Source organism: Diabrotica virgifera, chromosome 3 (genome assembly GCF_917563875.1).
Source record: "Diabrotica virgifera virgifera chromosome 3, PGI_DIABVI_V3a".
Classification (NCBI taxonomy): domain Eukaryota; kingdom Metazoa; phylum Arthropoda; class Insecta; order Coleoptera; family Chrysomelidae; genus Diabrotica; species Diabrotica virgifera.
In genome coordinates this window covers 124,436,272-124,455,716 of record NC_065445.1, presented here as the reverse complement: position 1 = coordinate 124,455,716, position 19,445 = coordinate 124,436,272, and the positions used below count along the sequence as shown (strand labels likewise).

The window sequence follows — 19,445 nt, the reverse complement described above, 5'->3', positions numbered from 1 at the left end:
TATAACAAGGGAGGAAAGTGCTAATTTTCCTCCCGAGAATGAAGTTTACTGCCCGACGCGTAGCGGAGGGCAGTAATCATTCAAGGGAGGAAAAGGCACTTTACTCCCATGTTATACATATGGTTTTTCCACCTTCCTCAAATAACAAGTCATTTTTTCATTTTTACTTAATTTATTTATGTAACTAACCAACAAAATTTATTAGAACTAAAATTAACAAGTAGGTACAATATAACTGTCAACTGTCAAATATAAGTCAAATTATTAATGTAAACATTGTTAAATCAGAATAACAATTTACTGTTTTTTACCATTCTGCAAAATACAGAGTGTTTTTAGATAAACGTTAAAATGTATAGATACTTACGTAATAGAAAATAGATATTGTACAGGGCGTCAACAAGTTATATTTCATGAATGAAATACCATGACGTCACTTTTACTTTTCCTCCCTAGGGAGGAAAAATATTTTCCTCCCTAGGGAGGAAAAGTACAACTTTGCTCCCTACAATCAGGTCCGGAAAGGTATACTTTCGGTAGAGGTAGGTGGAAAACATATTTTCATTATTCAAAACAGATTCGCGTCATTATTAGCTTTTGTAATTCAGTATCAGCTTTTATAATTGCTTATACGATTGTGCAAAAACGAAAAACAAGTTAAGAAAACAAGTGTTGGATGAGAAAATGGGTGGATCATTTCATTGGCTGCATACGCAATCAATATGGTGCAAAGATCACTACTGCCAAAGATACATTTGATCTCTTTCAGATTTTAATAAAACGGACTTCGTGAATGCCTCTTTACATGTTCACCAAAATAAATGTTACATTTTCTATTTATTTAAGATCAGTATTAATTTAACTCTTTATTTGTAGGTACTGTCAATAGCGTAAAATTTAGTCCTGATGGCCAATGGATAGCCACCGGAGGAGAAGACTCCATTCTTAAAATCTGGGACCTTCGAGTTAGCCGAGTCCTCAAAGAATTTAAAGACCACATGAACCCCGTAACCTGTGTCGAATTCCATCCACACGAATTTCTCTTAGCCAGTGGCAGCATCGATAGATCTGTAAATTATTTCGATTTAGAAAACTTCAACTTAGTGTCAACGGAGAGTGATGTTGGAGCGGTCAGATGTTTAACTTTCAACCCCGATGGAGAATGCCTTTTTGCCGGTACGAGAGATTATTTGAAGATCGTTGGATGGGAGCCTAATAGATTGTACGATTCCGTGCCTGTCTACTGGGGTAGAGTTACTGATGTTTCGGTGGCATCGAATCAGTTGGTAAGTCAACATAAACACTAGTAAAAATGTTGTATTGATATTGTTTCCAGTAATAGCTAGAGGTCCGTATATCAATGAAACGAGTGTGATTCATGCGTGTGAAACATTTTTATCTTCGGAAGGTTATAAACACTGCTAAACAAATAGACGTCCGCATATCTAAGAAACGAGTGTGATTCATGCCCATGAAACATTTTTATCTTCTTGAAACGTGTTTCATGAAATAGGACATGTTCTATTTTTCGATATCAGTTTCATTGTTTTGAATAATTAATTACGTGCGTAAAATGAATGCCAACCAATAATTTAATATTGTATTGGTTTCTGTGATGGAGCCGAACGAAGAGTTGTACAATTATAACCTGGAGTGGTACTCGAATAGACAGTTACAAGAAAATATCGTTTTTTTTAACTAGGACCCACAATAAAACAATGTAAATGTTTGAATACTCATTCTGTCATTCTATAAAATGATTGAAATTTAGCAAGATGATTATTAAGTTTGCAGGATTATTATTTCGTTTGCAACCAATTATTATGTACTATGGTTATGATTTTTGGACAGTAATAAAATAGTTGATACAACACCAACTACCTCGTCATCATCACTTTCCATTATTTACTATACAAATTTTATTTTTGTTTATTTGATTAGTACCTATATTAGTGTAGGAAACAGAGGTTAAACTTCGCAAACTCAAGATAGTCCGTTTTATTATTTTTTTCTGGTATATCAAGGGGTGCTTATTATGAGACTAACTTTTTCTTAAAATATTTGCCCCGGAACACCCATTTTCATTCCTTTAAAGGGGGTAGGGAAATCCTTCTCCATCAGTCGGGTTTTTTATTATGGTTATTGCAACATCCCTGCGGAAACTACCTCTATCCTTGAAAATAAGTTTGGCGAGCATGTTTTTACGATTTTCTTATTACCTATATATTTTTTTGAAACAACGCTTATACAGAATTAAAGACCACTATTTGCTCTACAAATAAGGCCCTATGCATTTTTTTCGTATAAGTAACCGTTACGGCACAGTGGCGCCGCAAACCTCAGAAATGCTTTGGCGGGCTCCAGTTTTTGTTTTTTTTTCGTCATCTATTCATTTTATTAAAAAACTAGGTACTTATGACAAATAAAAGAACACACTGTCTGCTGCATATTTTACTTTCTTTGCACCTTAAAGCCACAGTGGTGGCCCAGAGTAAATTTTTACATATTTTCTTTATTCATTTTCCTTTTTTTTTTGGTGGTTTCGGGAAAATATGGGGGTGATTTATACAAATTTGTAAATAATACTTGTACATGGGTAATCGCTGAAAGTTTTTTTACGCTGGCGTAAGCGGTTCACATGGTATATATAAAAAGGGGCTTTTTAAAATTTAACACCCTGTAATTAAAAAATGGGCAATTGCCCTTAAATGAAACCTATAAAAAAATCAGACATTTATTTGTGATTAATTGCAGCTGGGTTGCTTCTTGATTCCCATATGTCTATTAAGCTAGAAAGACCATTTCATAAGGGAGCCATGAGACCCACCCCATATTTTTTTGCTATTTTATTGCTAATTTATTACGCAAATTAAAAATTTATTGCTTCATCCCCTTCAGAGAAACAGGTGGCCATTCCAGCTTAATATTAAGCTAGAAAGGCCAACATTCATATATCCGGAACGAAAGTAGATAGAGAGTTGCTTCCGGCGGCCTATTTTATTGCTAATTAATTGCTAATTTACTAAGCAAAACAAAAATTTATTGCTTCATCCCCTTCATAGAAACAGGTGGCCATTCCAGCTTAATATTAAGCTAGAAAGGCCAACATTCATATATCCGGAACGAAAGTAGATAGAGAGTTGCTTCCGGTGGTCTATTTTATTGCTAATTAATTGCTAATTTATTACGTAAAACAAAAATTTATTGCTTCATTCCCTTCAGAGAAACTGGTGGCCATTCCAGCTTAATATTAAGCTAGAAAGGCCAACATTCATATATCCGGAACGAAAGTAGATAAAGAGTTGCTTCCGGCGGCCTATTTTATTGCTAATTAATTGCTAATTTATTACGAAAAACAAAAATTTATTGTTTCATCCCCTTCAGAGAAACAGGTGGCCATTCCAGCTTAATATTAAGCTAGAAAGGCCAACATTCATATATCCGGAACGAAAGTAGATAGAGAGTTGCTTCCGGTGGCCTATTTTATTGCTAATTAATTGCTAATTTATTACGCAAAACAAAAATTTATTTCTTCATCCCCTTCAGAGAAACAGGTGGCCATTTCAGCTTAATATTAAGCTAGAATAGCCAACATTCATATTTCCGGAACGAAAGTAGATATAGGGTAGCTTTCGGCGGCATATTTTATTGCTAATTAATTGCTGAAAGATTGAGTTTACAAGAATTTACAAACTCACCCCCTTCAACCCCTACCGTTATCATCATTCCCCGGAATCCACAAAAAGTGAAAATAACCAGTTTAAAGAGCTAAAACCAAGTACGAATTTTTTGCTTATTAATTACTACATGTCTAAGCCAAAAATGAATGTTTTGCTTCCTCCGCTAACGAGCCAAAATGGCTGCAGCGGTTTAATACTTAAGGCTGCAATACTCAACACTCCTATTTCAGGAAAGAAAGCAGATAGAGGGTCGCTTCTGGCGGGATATTTAATTTTTAATTAATTGCTGAAAGATGGGTTCTACCAGTATTTACAAACTCACCCCCTCCTACCCCTACCGTTATCATCGTTCCACGGATTTCACAAAGCGTGAAAATAATCATTTTAAAAATTTAAAACCAAGTGGGTATTTTTTTCTAATTAACGGCTGCAGGTCTACGCCAAAAACCAATTTTTTGCTTCATCCCCTAACGAGAAACAACGACTACTGCGGTTTAATTCTTAAGCTACAATACCCAACACTCCTATTTCAAGAACGAAATCAGATAGAGGGTCGTTTCCAGCGGCATATTTTATTGCTAATTAATTTCTGAAAGATATGGTATACAACAATTTGCAAACTCACCCCCTCCAAACCCCACCGTTGTCATCATTCCCCGGATTTCACAGAAAGTCAAAATTACTAGTTTAAAAACCTATGACCAAGTGGGTATTTTTTTCCTAAGCAATTGCTGCAGGTCTACGCCAAAAACGATTGTATTGCTTCATCCCTTAACGAGCAACAATGGCTACTGCGGTTGAATACTTAAACTACAACACTCAATTCTCCTGTTTCAGTAACGAAAGCAGATAGAGCGTCGCTTCCGGCGGCCTATTTTATTGCTAACTAATTGCTTATTTATTACGCAAATTACAAATTTATAGCTTCAACCCCTTCAGAGAAACAGGTGGCTATTCCAGCTTAATATTAAGCTAGAAGAGCCAACATTCACATTTCCGGAACAAAAGTAGATAGAGAGAAGCGGGTATTTTTTGCTTATTAATTGCTTTTTTTAAGCCAAAAATGAATATTTTCTTCATCCCCTAACGAGCCACAATGGCTACAACGGTTTAATACTTGAGGTTACAATACCCAACAGTCCTATTTCAGGAAAGAAAGCAGATAGAGGGTCGCTTCTGGCGGCATATTTTATTTTTAATTAATTGCTGAAAGGCGGAGTATACCAGAATTTGTAAACTCACCACCTCCAACCCCTACCATTATCATCGTTCCCCGGATTTCACAAAGATTGAAAATAACCAGTTTAAAGACTTAAAACCAAGTGGGTATTTTTTCTAATTAATTAACTTCTACGCATGTCTACGCCAAAAACGAATTTTTTGCTTCATCCCCTAACGAGCAACAATGACTACTGTGGTTTAATACTTAAGTTACAATACCCAACACTCCTATTTCAGAAACGAAAGCAGATAGAGGGTCGCTTCCAGCGGCATATTTTATTGCTAGTTAATTGCTGAAATATGTTGTATATAACAATTGACAAACTCACCCCCCAACCCCAATCGTTATCATTCCCCAGATTTCACAGAAACTGAAAATTACCAGTTAAAACCCTTAGACCAAGTGGGTATTTTTTTCCTAAGTAACTGCTGCAGGTCTACCCCAAAAACGCTTTTTTTGCTTCATCCCCTGAAGGGCAACAATGGCTACTGCGGTTGAATACTTAAGCTACAACACTCAACCCTCCTACTTCAGGGGCGGAAGCAGATAGCTGGTCGCTTCTGGCGGCCTATTTTATTGCTATATTATGCAAAATAAAAATTTATTGCTTCAACCCCTTCAGAGAAACAGGTGACTATTTCAGCTTAATATTAAGCTAGAATAGCCAACATGCATATATCCGGAACGAAAGTAGATAGAGAGTTGCTTCCGGTGGCCTTTTTTGTTGCTAATTAATTGCTAATTTATTACGAAAAATAAAAATGTATTTCTTCAACCCCTTCAGAGAAACAGGTGGCTATTCCAGCTTAATATTAAACTAGAATAGCCAACATTCAGCTTTCCGGAACAAAAGTAGATAGAGGGTAAGTATGCAACGTCCTTAAAAAACGAATTTACTAAGAGAGTTGACCATAATGTTTGCACTTATGCGTGCTAATATTAAGCTGCGAAAGAATTTAAGCATAGGTTTCAAAAGATTAAAGCAAGTGTTATTTATTTAATTTTAATTTATTTTATCTTTAATGTACATTAGTAATCTGGGCGCTATTTTTTTTGTTTCTTTAACGAAAAATGATTTTTCTAGTAAATCATCGAAGCCCATCCAAGATGTGTTTCCTCTTCGATAGGTATAGGTTATGTAGTGACCACCTCGATTTTCATTAAATCAGACAAACTGGTTCCTCCTACACCAGTGTATCCGATAGCACCCATTATTACTAGCTGATGATCGTCGTCGTGGGGTATGTTTAAATTTTTATGGAGTGTCTTTAATGATATGGTTTTAATTTCTTCATGTTCATTATAGACTTGAAAAACCACAACATCCCCTGCAATGAATGTAAATTAATTAACTTTTGTTTTTTATAAAATACCTCTAGAGAATTTGGAATGAAATTGAGTACAAAAAAGACAAAAAGGGTGGTCATTAGCAAGCACTTAAACAGAAGTGTGAAGGTCAATGTCGACGAAACAGATCTGGAAGGAGTGAAGGAGTAACAAGAATAACGTACCTTGGAAGCAACCTTGATGAAACTTTGTACCACTCACTGGAAGTAAGAACACATCTGGAAAAGGAACGTACAGTGTTTTACAAAATGCAAAAACTTCTATGCAACCTCCAGCTGGATATCTCATTGACAACTAGAATACATAAGTGGTATGTTTTCTCCATCTTCCTCTATGGGGTTGAAGCCTGGATAATGACAGAAGTATCACAAAAAAAATCCAAGCATTCGAACTCTGGTGCTACCGTAAAATGCTCAGAATGTCCTACATGAGCCATACGACAAATGCAGAAGTCTTTCGGAGGATGAACAAGGAAACAGAGCTTATGATTATAATAAAAAAAACGGACAATGGACAAATATGACCTCCATAGAACTATCATATAAGTGTATTTTAGAATTGTTTGCGTTTTTCTGTACTCCGACTATAATTTCAACACAAAAAAAGATACAAGAAACATTTCCATATGGCATAAAGAGAATTTACCTAAAACCGTAAGGAACTATCCTATAAGCTATTTTTTAATGAGAGATTAGAGTATTTTAGCATGTTTTTTTTTTCATTTTTATGCATTTATTTGTAGGTACTCTGGTCATAATTACAACGATAAAAAGTAACAGTTCGGTAATATTTTCGATGTAAAATTTTACACTGAAAAACATGATACTAACAGAATTTAGCTAAAGCCTGAAGGGACTTTCCTATAACCAATTTTGGAAGGAGAGATTAGTGGACTTTAAGATGTTTTTTAAGCTTAATTACTTTTTCTACAATCCGTTTTGATGAGCCATTTTGCTGGTGATTTAGTTTGAGATTTTTAGCTGAATACAATATTAAGAACAGTAAGGGTATTCTCTTAAATTACTTTTAATTATAAAAGTATTATTTTTAAATCAATTGATCACGAGAACGGCACATGAAGATGGATTGTAGAAAAAATCCACTAACATCTACTTTAAAAATAGCTTTTATGAATGTTCCTACGAGCATTGTATTAATTATTGTATTAGCGTCATCTTCTTTATCCTGCAATATTAAATCCAAAATGTTACCTGATCCTTTTTTTAGGGTTGATATTATGGACAGAGTGCAAATAAATACATAAAAATGAAAAATGATGCTAAACTACACTTGTCTCTAATCTCTCCTTCCAAAATTGGTTATAGGAAAGTTCCTTCAGGCTTTAGCTAAATTCTGTTAGTATCACGTTTTTCAGTGTAAAATTTTACATCGAAAATGTTACCGACCTGTTACTTTTTTATCGTTGTAATTATGGCCCGAGTACAAATAAATGCATAAAAATGAAAAAAAAAACATGCTAAAATACTCTAATCTCTCATTAAAAAATAGCTTGTAGGATAGTTCCTTACGGTTTTAGGTAAATTCTGTTTATGCCATATGGAAATGTTTCTTGTATCTTTTTTGTGTTGAAATTATAGTCGGAGTAGAGAAAAACGCAAAAAATTCTAAAATACGCTTGTTCAAAAATAGCTAGTAGGAATGTTCCTTCGCTTTAAAAACATGCTAAAATACACTTGTCTCTTTTTCAAAAATAGGTAATAGGAACGTTACTTTGGACTTTAGACAAATTGTGTTAAGGCCATCTGCTTTAACGTGCAAGTTTACATCGACAGTGTTGATATATTGTACCAAAAAATTTACAAAATAGCATTTAATGAATGCAAACAAGGATAGGAAAGATAATTCGGACATAATATGACATAAGTTTCGATTTCAGTTCCCAAAACAGCTTGAATTTCAGGTCCTAAAGAACGAACAAAAAGTGGTTTCAGAAGCATGCCCCTAAATTTCAAAAAATCCACAATCTGTGACAGAAATATAGAGAATTTATGTGGAATTACTCATATATTTTATCTTCTCCTTACGGTGCCTTATCCTTAAGGACGTTGACCATTACATTTTCCCATTTAATCTTATTTGCAGCCATCCTGAATAGTTCTGTGGAGGTCATATTCGTCCATTGTCGTAGGTTTTTAAGCCAAGAGTTGCGTCTTCTTCCTGGTACCCTTTTGCTATTGATTTTGCTTTCGATTATTTTCGTTAAGTTGGAGCAGTTCATACTTTTGATTTCTTACGATAAAAAAAAATTGTATTTTCCGTTTTTTTCTTATAAGCATAAGCTCTGTTTCCTTGTTCACCCTCCGAAAGACTTCCGCATTTGTCGTATGGCTCATGTAGGATATTCTGGGCATTTTACAGTAGCACCGAAGTTCGAATGCTTGGATTTTTTTTGTGTTACTTCTGTCATTGTCCAGGCTTCAACCCCATAGAGGAAGATGTAGAAAACATAGCACTTATGTATTCTAGTTCTCAATGAGATATCCAGCTGGAGGTTGCATAGAACTTTTTGCATTTCGTAAAACACTGTACGTTCCTTTTCCAGATGTGTTCTTACTTCCAGTGAGTGGTACAAAGTTTCATCAAGGTTTCTTCCAAGGCACGTTATTCTTGTTACTCCTTCACTCCTTCCCGATCTTTGTTTTGTCACAGTGTGAAGGTCAATGTTTTGTCGACATTGACCTTCACACTTCTGTTTAGGTGCTTGCTAATGACCACCCTTTTTGTCTTTTTTGTGCTGAATTTCATTCCAAATTCTCTACAGGTATTTTATAAAAAACAAAAGTTAATTAATTTACATTCATTGCAGGGGATGTTTTGGTTTTTCAAGTCTGTAATGAACATGAAGATATTAAAACCATACCATTAAAGACACTCCATAAAAATTTAAAGATACTTCACGACGACAATCACCAGCTAGTATTAATGGGTGCTATCGGATACACTGGTGTAGGAGGCACCAGTTTGTCTGATTTTAATGAAATTCGAGGTGTTCACTACATAACCTATACCTATCGAAGAGGAAACACATCTTGGATGGGCTTCGATGATTTACTAGAAAAATCATTTTTCGTTAAAGAAACAAAAAAAATAGCGCTCAGATTATTAATGTACATTAAAGATAAAATAAATTAAAATTAAATAAACAACACTTGCTTTAATTTTTTGGTACCTATGCTTAAATTCTTTCGCAGCTTATTATTAGCACGCATAAATGCAAAAATTATGGTCAACTGTCTTAGTATATTCGTTTTTTAAGGACGTTGCATACTTTATTTTAAATGTACAGATTTTACATAATCTGATAATATTACCATTTAGTTATTAAAAAACGATATACAAAATCTGCGCATTGGGTCACGTGCTACAGATATGTGATAATGGATATCGACAATTTAACATAGACTCTAAAGTATACATAACTCTACAAATCAATATTGAACTGTACAGATATTCTTAATGAGCATTTAAGAAAATTATAAATGAAATATGAGTGTTGGGTACTGTGGGTTTATTATAAAACTGCAGTAGCCATCCTTGCTCGTAAGGGGATGAAGCAAAAAATCCATTTTTGGCGTAGACCTGCAGCAATTAATTAGCAAAAAAAATGCACACTTGATTTAAATCTCTAAACTGGGTATTTCCACATTTTGTGAAATTAAGGGGATGAAAATAACAGTAGGGGTTGGAGAGGGAGTGTCTGTAAATGCTTCTATACCCCACCTTTCAGTAATTAATTGGCAATAAAATATAGCGCCGCAAGCGACTCTTTATCTTCTTTCGTTCCTGAAATATTAGTGTTGGGTATTGTAGCTTAAGTATTAAACCGCAGTAGCCATTGTTGGTCGTAACGGGGATGAAGCAAACAATTCCTTTTTCGCGTAGACCTCTAACAATTAATAAGCAAAAAATACCCACTTGGTTTTAGGTCTTTAAACTGGTTATTTTCCCTTTTTGTGGATTCCGAGGAATGATGATAACGGTGGGGGTTGAAGGGGTGAGTTTGTAAATTCTTGCATATCCAATCTTTCAGCAATTAATTAGCAAAAAAATATGCCGCTGGAAGCTACCCTCTATCTACCTTTGTTCCAGAAATATGAATGTTGGCTCTTCTAGCTTCATATTAAGCTAGAATAGCCACCTGTTTCTCCGAAGGGGTTGAAGCTATAAATTTGTAATTTGCGTAATAAACAAGCAATTAATTAGCAATAAAATAGGCCGCCGGAAGCGACGCTCTATCTGCTTTCGTTACTGAAACAGGAGAATTGAGTGTTGTAGTTTAAGTATTCAACCGTAGTAGCCATTGTTGCTCGTTAGGGGATGAAGCAATACAATCGTTTTTGGCGTAGACGTGCAGCAGTTGCTTAGGAAAAAAATACCCACTTGGTCTTAGATTTTTAAACAGGTAATTTTCACTTTCTGTGAAATCCGTTGAGCGATGATAATGGTAGGGGTTGGAGGGGATGAGTTTGTAAATTCTGGTATACCCAATCTTTCAGCAATTAATTAGCAATAAAATATACCGCCGAAAGCTACTCTCTATCTACTTTCTTTCCAGAAATATGAAGGTTGGCTCTTCTAGCTTAATATTAAGCTAGAATAGTCACCTGTTTCTCTGAAGGGGTTGAAGCTATAAATTTGTAATTTGCGTAATAAATAAAGACCGGATTATATGTTTTTTGCATATCGATAACCATCAAAGATACAATCAAACGCTTCAGGATGTGGACGAATTATGATAATTAAAGGCGTTTGACACTAATTTAATTTTACATATTTAGAATATTTTCGGTTTTTTAACATATTTTGATTGTTTGAACATATTTTCGACCGTTTGACATATTTTGGCATATTTTTAACATATTTTGGCATATTTTTAACATATTTTGGCATATTTTGACATATTTTTCGCTGTAAACAGCTTGACACAGTTAACCATGTAACAATGGTTAGGTTTATAAATAATGCATTCATGAACTTTTTCCTTCCCGACATTGTTCCAGCTAACAAAATCTTGCTTATGGTTTCCGATGCTGCGTCATACATGGTCAAATCTGGCCAACAACTAAAAGTTTTATATCCCAATTTAATTCATGTGACGGGTTTTTGTCGCATGGTTTAGACAGAGTGGCGTTCGAAATTCATTTCCTACATTTAATAGTTTAATTAGCAAAGTGAAGAAAATATTTTTAAAATCGTCTTTAAGGATTCAGATATATAAAGAAAAATTACCAAATACTCCTTTGCCACCGGAGCCTATAATCACAAGTTGGGGAACATATTTAAAAGCTGCCTGTTTTTATGCGGAACATTTTCTCCATATAAAAGAACTAATTTTATGTTTTGAAGAAACAAATATTGGTGCGATTTTAAAATGCAAATAAATTTTAGAAAACAGATCACTGCACAATGAGCTTTGTTTTATTAAATCGAATTATGAATTTATTTATAAAACCATCCTCAATCATGAAACTGAATCGTTTCCACTAAAAGAGTCCCTTAATTTAATTCAGAAATTTAAGGAAAACGCTGAAGAAGTTTCTGGAAAAATTGGACAGTCAATAAATAAAAAATGGATTGAAACTTTACAGAAAAATAGTGATTTAAAATTATTATTACAGGAAGCAAAAAAAAATAATTTTTGGGGCGATTTTGATGTCAATACCAATTTAAATGCGGAGATTGTTAACGTTATAAAATTTGCACCAATCACATCAGTTGATGTTGAACAAAGATTTTCAACATACAAATTACTACTAACGGATAGGCGACATAATTTTACTATTGAAAATATTTAAAAACATTTGATTGTGAATTGTTTTTATAAGAAGGAATAAAATGTAGAAACGTGTAATAGTAATAGGTACTAGATAGGTATACATTCGTATATTTAGGTTAATTTTGTCAATATATGTACTTACCGTTATTTAATAAAACTTTTATACATTTTGTAATGCATATTTTCTTGTTACTTTAAAATGTTTTTCACATATTCCACATATTTGGAACATATTTTAAACTTTTAGGGAATATTTTCAACATATTTTACTCATATTTCAGACATATATATGCACATATTTCAGTCAAAACAGGAACATATAATCCGGTCTTTAGTAATAAATAAGCAATTAATTAATAATAAAATAGGCCGCCAGAAGCGACGCTCTATCTGTTTTCGTTACTGAAACAGGAGAATTGAGTGTTGTAGTATTCAACCGCATTAGCCATTGTTGCTCGTTAGGGGATGAAGCAATAAAATCGTTTTTGGTGTAGACCTGCTGCAGCAGTTTCTTAGGAAAAAAATACCCACTTGGTCATAGGTTTTTAAACTAGTAATTTTGACTTTCTGTGAAATCCGGGGAATGAGAACAACGGTTGGGGTTGGAGGGGGTGTGTTTGCAAATTGTTGTATACCATATATTTCAGAAATTAATTAGCAATAAAATATGCCGCTGAAAACGACCCTCTATCTGTCTTCGTTCCTGAAATAGGAGTGTTGGGTATTGTAGCATAAGGATCAAACCGCAGTAGCCATTGTTTCTCGTTAGGGGATGAAGCAAAAAATTGGTTTTTGGCGTAGACCTGCAGCTGTTAATTAGAAAAAAATTCCCACTTGGTTTTAAGTTTTTAAACTGATTATTTTCACTCTTTGTGAAATCCGTGGAACGATGATAACGGTAGGGGTTGAAGGGGGTGAGTTTGTAAATTCTGGTATACCCCATCTTTCAGCAATTATTAAAAATTAAATATGCCGCCAGAAACGACCCTCTATCTGCTTTCTTTCCTGAAATAGGAGTGTTGAGTATTGTTGCCTTAAGTATTAAACCGCAGTAGCAATTTTGGCTCGTTAGGGGAGGAAGCAGAAAATTCATTTTTGGCTTAGACCTGTAGCAATGAATAAGCAAAAAATACGTACTTGGTTTTAGCTTTTTAAACTGGTTATTTTCACTTTTTGTGGATTCCGGGGAATGATGATATCGGTAGGGGTTGAAGGGGGTGAGTTTGTAAATTCTTGTAAATTCAATCTTTCAGCAATTAATTAGCAATAAAATAGGCCACTGGAAGCAACTCTCTATCTACTTTCGTTCCGGATATATGAATGTTGGCCTTTCTAGCTTAATATTAAGCTGGAATGGCCACCTGTTTCTATGAAGGGGATGAAGCAATAAATTTTTGTTTTGCGTAATAAATTAGCAATTAATTAGCAATAAAATAGGCCACCGGAAGCAACTCTCTATCTACTTTCGTTCCGGATATATGAATGTTGGCCTTTCTAGCTTAATATTAAGCTGGAATGGCCACCTGTTTCTCTGAAGGGGATGAAGCAATAAATTTTTAATTTGCGTAATAAATTAGCAATAAAATAGCAAAAAAATATGGGGTGTGTTTCATGGCTCCCTTATGAAATGGTCTTTCTAGCTTAATAGACATGATTCCCATTACGGTTAGGGAAAAATATTTTTTTAAACATCCTTTTTAAAAACTTTGGGGCGCCACTTCCGCTAAACGGTGTGTGATAAGTATATGCTGTCGCGGAATAAATTGTAGGAAATATAGTCCTCTTCATATTTCTATTAAGGAATTTTTTGCAATAACGTACAGGAAGGGCTACGTTTCGCAAAAACCACAAACTCCCCCTTTAAAGGGATGAAAATGAGTATTCCGGGGCGAAGTCTTTTAAGAAAACGTTAGTCTCATTAAAAGCACCACTTGATATACTAGAAAAAAATAAAACCGGACTTATTTGCGAAGTTTAACCTTTGTTTCCTACACTAAGACTATATAACATGAAACGGTTTCGTTCTTCACAATTTATTTGTTTCATGTTTCACGTTTCTTTGATATTAAAAAGCAATTAAAGAGCGGCGCGGCGCGACAGCAACGACCACGTCACTATCCATTGCCGACTATACAAATTTTATTTTTGTTTCATCAATTAGCATATATATGTTTCACGTTTCATGTTTTTTTTGATGTGCGGGCCTGCCTTACAAACTGTTCTATTTTATTCTTTCTTCATATTATGCGAAAACCTAATAGTGAATATGTTTCTATGCTGTCCCATCCGTCTCGTGAGCAAATGTCTACGTAAAAAGCTACTTCAGGCCTGTATCAGGGTGCCGTATGGCCAGCAATTATCATCCATTGGGCATCCCTAGTTTCATTTATTGTATTACTAGATCCTGATCTAATCGGTACGTTGCTCAGTTTTTCTCGCAGTCTATAATATCCCATCCTCGTGCTCGCTTCGTATTCCTTCTTATAATTATATGTAAAGGAGGGAAATCCAGTAGTGCCTCCATAGTTTCCATCGCTGTGTCCCTCATAGACTCTGTGATTCCCAGGCAAGTAAGTTTGTGCACCTTGCTTAGTTTGAGAATGGCGCTTTTTTGTTTCACCTTTGGGCACCATACCACTGATGCATTTGTAATTGTGGGTTTACCAATATGTTATAAATCCAATATAGCATGTCTGGTTTTAAACCCCACATTTTTTCAATGAGTTTGTGTGGTTATCATTAACGTAGTTATCGCTCCCTTGGTTGTTCGATTTATCTGCGGATTCCAAATATTACCCCAGGATACTTTACTTCACTCATCAGGTTTAAATGTCTATAATTTAGGCTCTTAGAGGACCCAATCCCTCTAAATCCCTCCTTTTGGTAAATTTCATGATTTTGGACTTCTGAGGGCGTCCTAAATTTGAAGTCCATTCTGTAACTACAGTCAGAGCCTGTTGCATTCTATCTGTGACTGAGCCATTAAAATTGCCATGGGCTTAGATGACTAGGTCATCTAGCTGTAAGTTCTATGAATGAGTCTAGCTATAAGTTCATCAATGACCAGATTACACAAGAGAGGAGATAACCCCCCCCCCCTCCTTCGGACAGCTGACAGTATATCTCCCGGCAACGTCGCGTGTATCATAATTGTTGTGTATCACACGGCTCAGCATGTAGTCTATCCATTTGCAACTTGTTTCGTCTGTTCCTTTTAGACGAAATGGCCCTGTCATTGCTTCATAGGAGGTATTGTCGAATGCTTCCCCTATATAGAGAAATACACTTAACATCACCTCTAGGTTTTCCAGAACGTACTCCATCCTCTGTACCAGATTATGCAGTGTTGTTTCTGTGGAGACCTGCTCGATTCGTATAGTGCCCTTAATATATCGAACTTTCAACCAATCCAGCATCCGTAAAATACCTACAGTTGAGTCCCTGAATCTTTACCCGTGCGTCATCATTTAAAGCATACGAAATAAGTCGATGATAACTCGGAAATTGAAATTTACTAAACGCAACAGCAAGTGACAGTAAGTGACTTGCTGTTGCGTTTAGTAAATTTCAATTTCCCACTTATCATCGACTTATTTCGTATCTTTAAATGATAACGCACGCGTGTATCATAATTGTTGTGTATCACACGGCTCAGCATGTAGTCTATCCATTTGCAACTTGTTTCGTCTGTTCCTTTTAGACGAAATGGCCCTGTCATTGCTTCATAGGAGGTATTGTCGAATGCTTCCCCTATATAGAGAAATACACTTAACATCACCTCTAGGTTTTCCAGAACGTACTCCATCCTCTGTACCAGATTATGCAGTGTTGTTTCTGTGGAGACCTGCTCGATTCGTATAGTGCCCTTAATATATCGAACTTTCAACCAATCCAGCATCCGTAAAATACCTACAGTTGAGTCCCTGAATCTTTACCCGTGCGTCATCATTTAAAGCATACGAAATAAGTCGATGATAACTCGGAAATTGAAATTTACTAAACGCAACAGCAAGTGACAGTAAGTGACTTGCTGTTGCGTTTAGTAAATTTCAATTTCCCACTTATCATCGACTTATTTCGTATCTTTAAATGATAACGCACGGGTAAAGATTCAGGGACTCAACTGTATCTATAATTTTTTCTAGAATCTTCAATACGAAGGGCATCAAACTTATCGGCCACAGGGACTTCGCTTTTTCGTGTCCGATTTTGCCGGATTTGGTTATAAAAGTCACTCTTATTAGCAATCATTGCTTTAGGTCCCATCCAGTCCTGGTGTTTTAAATGGCCCAAATGAGTTTATTGCCTATTTCATATTATCCTGGTTTACCACTTCATTGCTTTGCGTCAGTTTTCACTAGAATCATAAATCTTGTTATCCAGTCCAGCTGCCATGTGTCTAGTGGTATCAGTTTTGTTTCAGACTCAGGAAAGGGCACCCTAAAAAATTATTTTAGGCTTTCTGAATTCTTAGGTATCGAGTCATACCTCATTTAAAATATTTAAACCAACCTCTATTGTTATCTAATTGTTTAAAACTGCCTATTTTTAAATTTTTTTATGCTCCTGTATTATGTTCTGAGAGAAACTCTTAAGAGGAAACAGTAGCGATCAACAGGTAGCGAAAACGCGTTCCAAGATTGCGGCTGTAATTTTTTAATATTTTTTCGAGATATTTGGCACACGTATTCGTAATATAATAAAGAATGGCGGTACAGAGCCCAATTTGAAAAATATATTAATATGTGGAAATTACTCTGTAGTTAAATAGAATATTAAAAAAACGAGCCTGTACCGCCATTAAGAAGAACAAAAAAATACACTTTCTTCAAATAAACTTTTTTATTCGATGCCTAGATTTTGTGTCATTTTGGAACTACTAATGAAATAAAAAATTTTAGTACATAGTTCCAAAATGACACTAAATCTAGGCATTGGATAAAAAAGTTTATTTGAAGAAAGTGTATTTTTTTGTTCTTCTTAATGTCGGTACAGGCTCGTTTTTTTAATATAGTATTTAATTACAGAGTAATTTATATTTTTCAAATTGGGCTCTGTACCGCCATTCTTTATTATATTACGAATACGTGTGCCAAATATCTCGAAAAAATATTCAAAATTACAGCCGCAATCTACAGAGCCGCAATTACAGAGTAATTTATATTTTTCAAATTGGGCTCTGTACCGCCATTCTTTATTATATTACGAATACGTGTGCCAAATATCTCGAAAAAATATTCAAAATTACAGCCGCAATCTTGGAACGCGTTTTTGCTACCTGTTGATCGCTACTGTTTCCTCTTAAGAGTATTATAAAAAAAATTACAAATAAAGTAAAAAAGACAAGTGTTAGCAAGAAATGATATTTAAACATTGAGGTAATTTTGTTTTTTCCAAACAGATCAACCTGCATATTTCACGATTTTTAGATTACCTAATAGCCCGTATACACGACAACGATTTAACGTAGTGATGTGACTATGCAGTTCGTTGGTGTCGATTTATCGAACGTGTGGACGCAAATCGACGCAGATTTTTAACCAAAATTTTTAATTTTAACCAAATACTATTGACTGTAATACATCCAACTCCCACAGAAATCTGGAAGCACGTTGCCACTAACGCCACTGTCGGCTTGAGTTGAACTACGTTTTGACAACGTAAAATTTGACGTAAACAATCAAATTTAATTTTATAAATTTTTGAATAGCGAGCTATTTTTGCTAAATTAAATTAAAATAAAAATAGTCCAAAAACTTATACAAAAACAATAATCAAGCAATTTTATAAATGTAAGGTTAGATTGCTCTGGTTATCCTACTCATACCGCTAGATGGCGCTTTTTTTTGCTTCCTCAAAATTAATGGGAAATGTCAAGAGTTGTATGTATTACAGTCTATAGTATTTGTTTTAACCAAAAATCTGTGTCTATTTGCCTCCACATGTTCGATAAATCGACACCAACGAACTGCATAGTCACATCGCTCCGTTAAATCGTTGTCGTCTATACGGGCTTATAAGTAATTCTGAATATTTTTCATGTAATACCCCCTTTAACTGAATATAACCATTTCCAATGTCTATTAGTTTTTAATACGTAATGCGCAATTTATAAAATTTAATTTACGATACAACATACTGGTCTATTACTTTCCTCTTGTAAATATTAGTTAATAACAATGAGACTTCAGAAATAATTATATATTTATTTATTAGAGGTATTATTATGTTATATCGAAGCTTAAGGTATGCACTAAACAATAATTATTATTTGTAATTACTGTGTTATTCTGACACGTGATATTTAAATTTAAATAAACACAAGATGTTACTGGAAGTCGTAATAATAAACTTTTCTTTTGTAGATTGGTGCCTCCTTCCATCTCACCAATGTCCAGGTATACGTAGTAGATCTTAAGAAATGCAAACCTTTCAGTTCTTCATCGGTGTTAGATTCACAAACTGGACCTTTTACGCCGAACCAAAACATTAGGAAAAGTTTTTCAAAAGCTGAAAGACCACCAAGTTTGAAATCGAGAATGTTAGATGTGAAAACAATAGAAGAAAGCACGTCTGGAACTGACCCAGAAGAAGAATCAACCGCTGATATTACGAATGTGAAGGACTATAACGAAATATTTAGAGGTAGATCAAGTAAGTTCATTTTTGAACTTATCTATATACACTTATGTATCTGTAGTAACATCTACGCATATTTATGCTTCTTTGCAAGATTGTCACTGCATCTCTACCACTTGGTGATTTGTCCTTTGCTATTTTAACAACGCTTGCAGTGGCGGCTCGTGGCTTTAGGGACAGGGTCGGCAAGGTTTTGTCTCCTCAGATAGGTATGCCATCTAATTAAAAGGCTTCAATTTCATACAAGATTTTTGGTTTTTGTTTTTTTTTATTTTTTTTTTTTGTTTTTTTTTGTTTTTTCCTATAAATTTAGAACCTAAACCTGTTTATAAATTAACTCTAGTCTATGTTGTTTCGAAGTAGCAAAATGGGTTATAACGTCATTGTAAAATTTATTATTGTTTTGGAGAGGTTTTAAAAGTTTTTTTTTATTGACATTTGAGACAAGTTTGACATTCTCTCTTGTTTCATGGTGTTTCGACAATACGTTTTGACTCTTTTGAGACAAGAGAAATCCCGTTCATTTGAGGCAGAATTTGCCCGCATTTGAGCACAATAATTTATTAATTTCAGGAACAGTTTGTTATACCTAACGAATTGCAGTATATAAAGTTAAACATATTTTGCAACTTATTCCACCTTCCGAAAATATTTAGATCACCATATAAAACTGTTAATCAATTTTCTTATTTTATTTGATTAAAGAATGATGGATAATTTTTAATGAACATGTCTAATAGATATTTTGAAAATTCTTTGG

At 34.6% G+C, this 19,445-nt stretch overlaps 1 protein-coding gene across 2 annotated transcripts in view; it reads left to right on the top strand.

The window, feature by feature from the left end:
• LOC126881295 (katanin p80 WD40 repeat-containing subunit B1) overlaps positions 1-19,445 on the top strand; it is a 170,269-nt gene that overhangs the window by 111,047 nt on the left and 39,777 nt on the right. Inside the window, exons 4-5 of one of the 2 annotated variants that reach the window (XM_050645491.1) lie at positions 877-1,286; positions 18,412-18,691. In XM_050645491.1, coding sequence (XP_050501448.1) covers positions 877-1,286; positions 18,412-18,691 — 690 coding nt within the window. Of the gene's footprint in view, positions 1-876; positions 1,287-18,411; positions 18,701-19,445 lie in introns of both variants that reach the window. The other variant, XM_050645490.1, reaches the window with a different exon arrangement.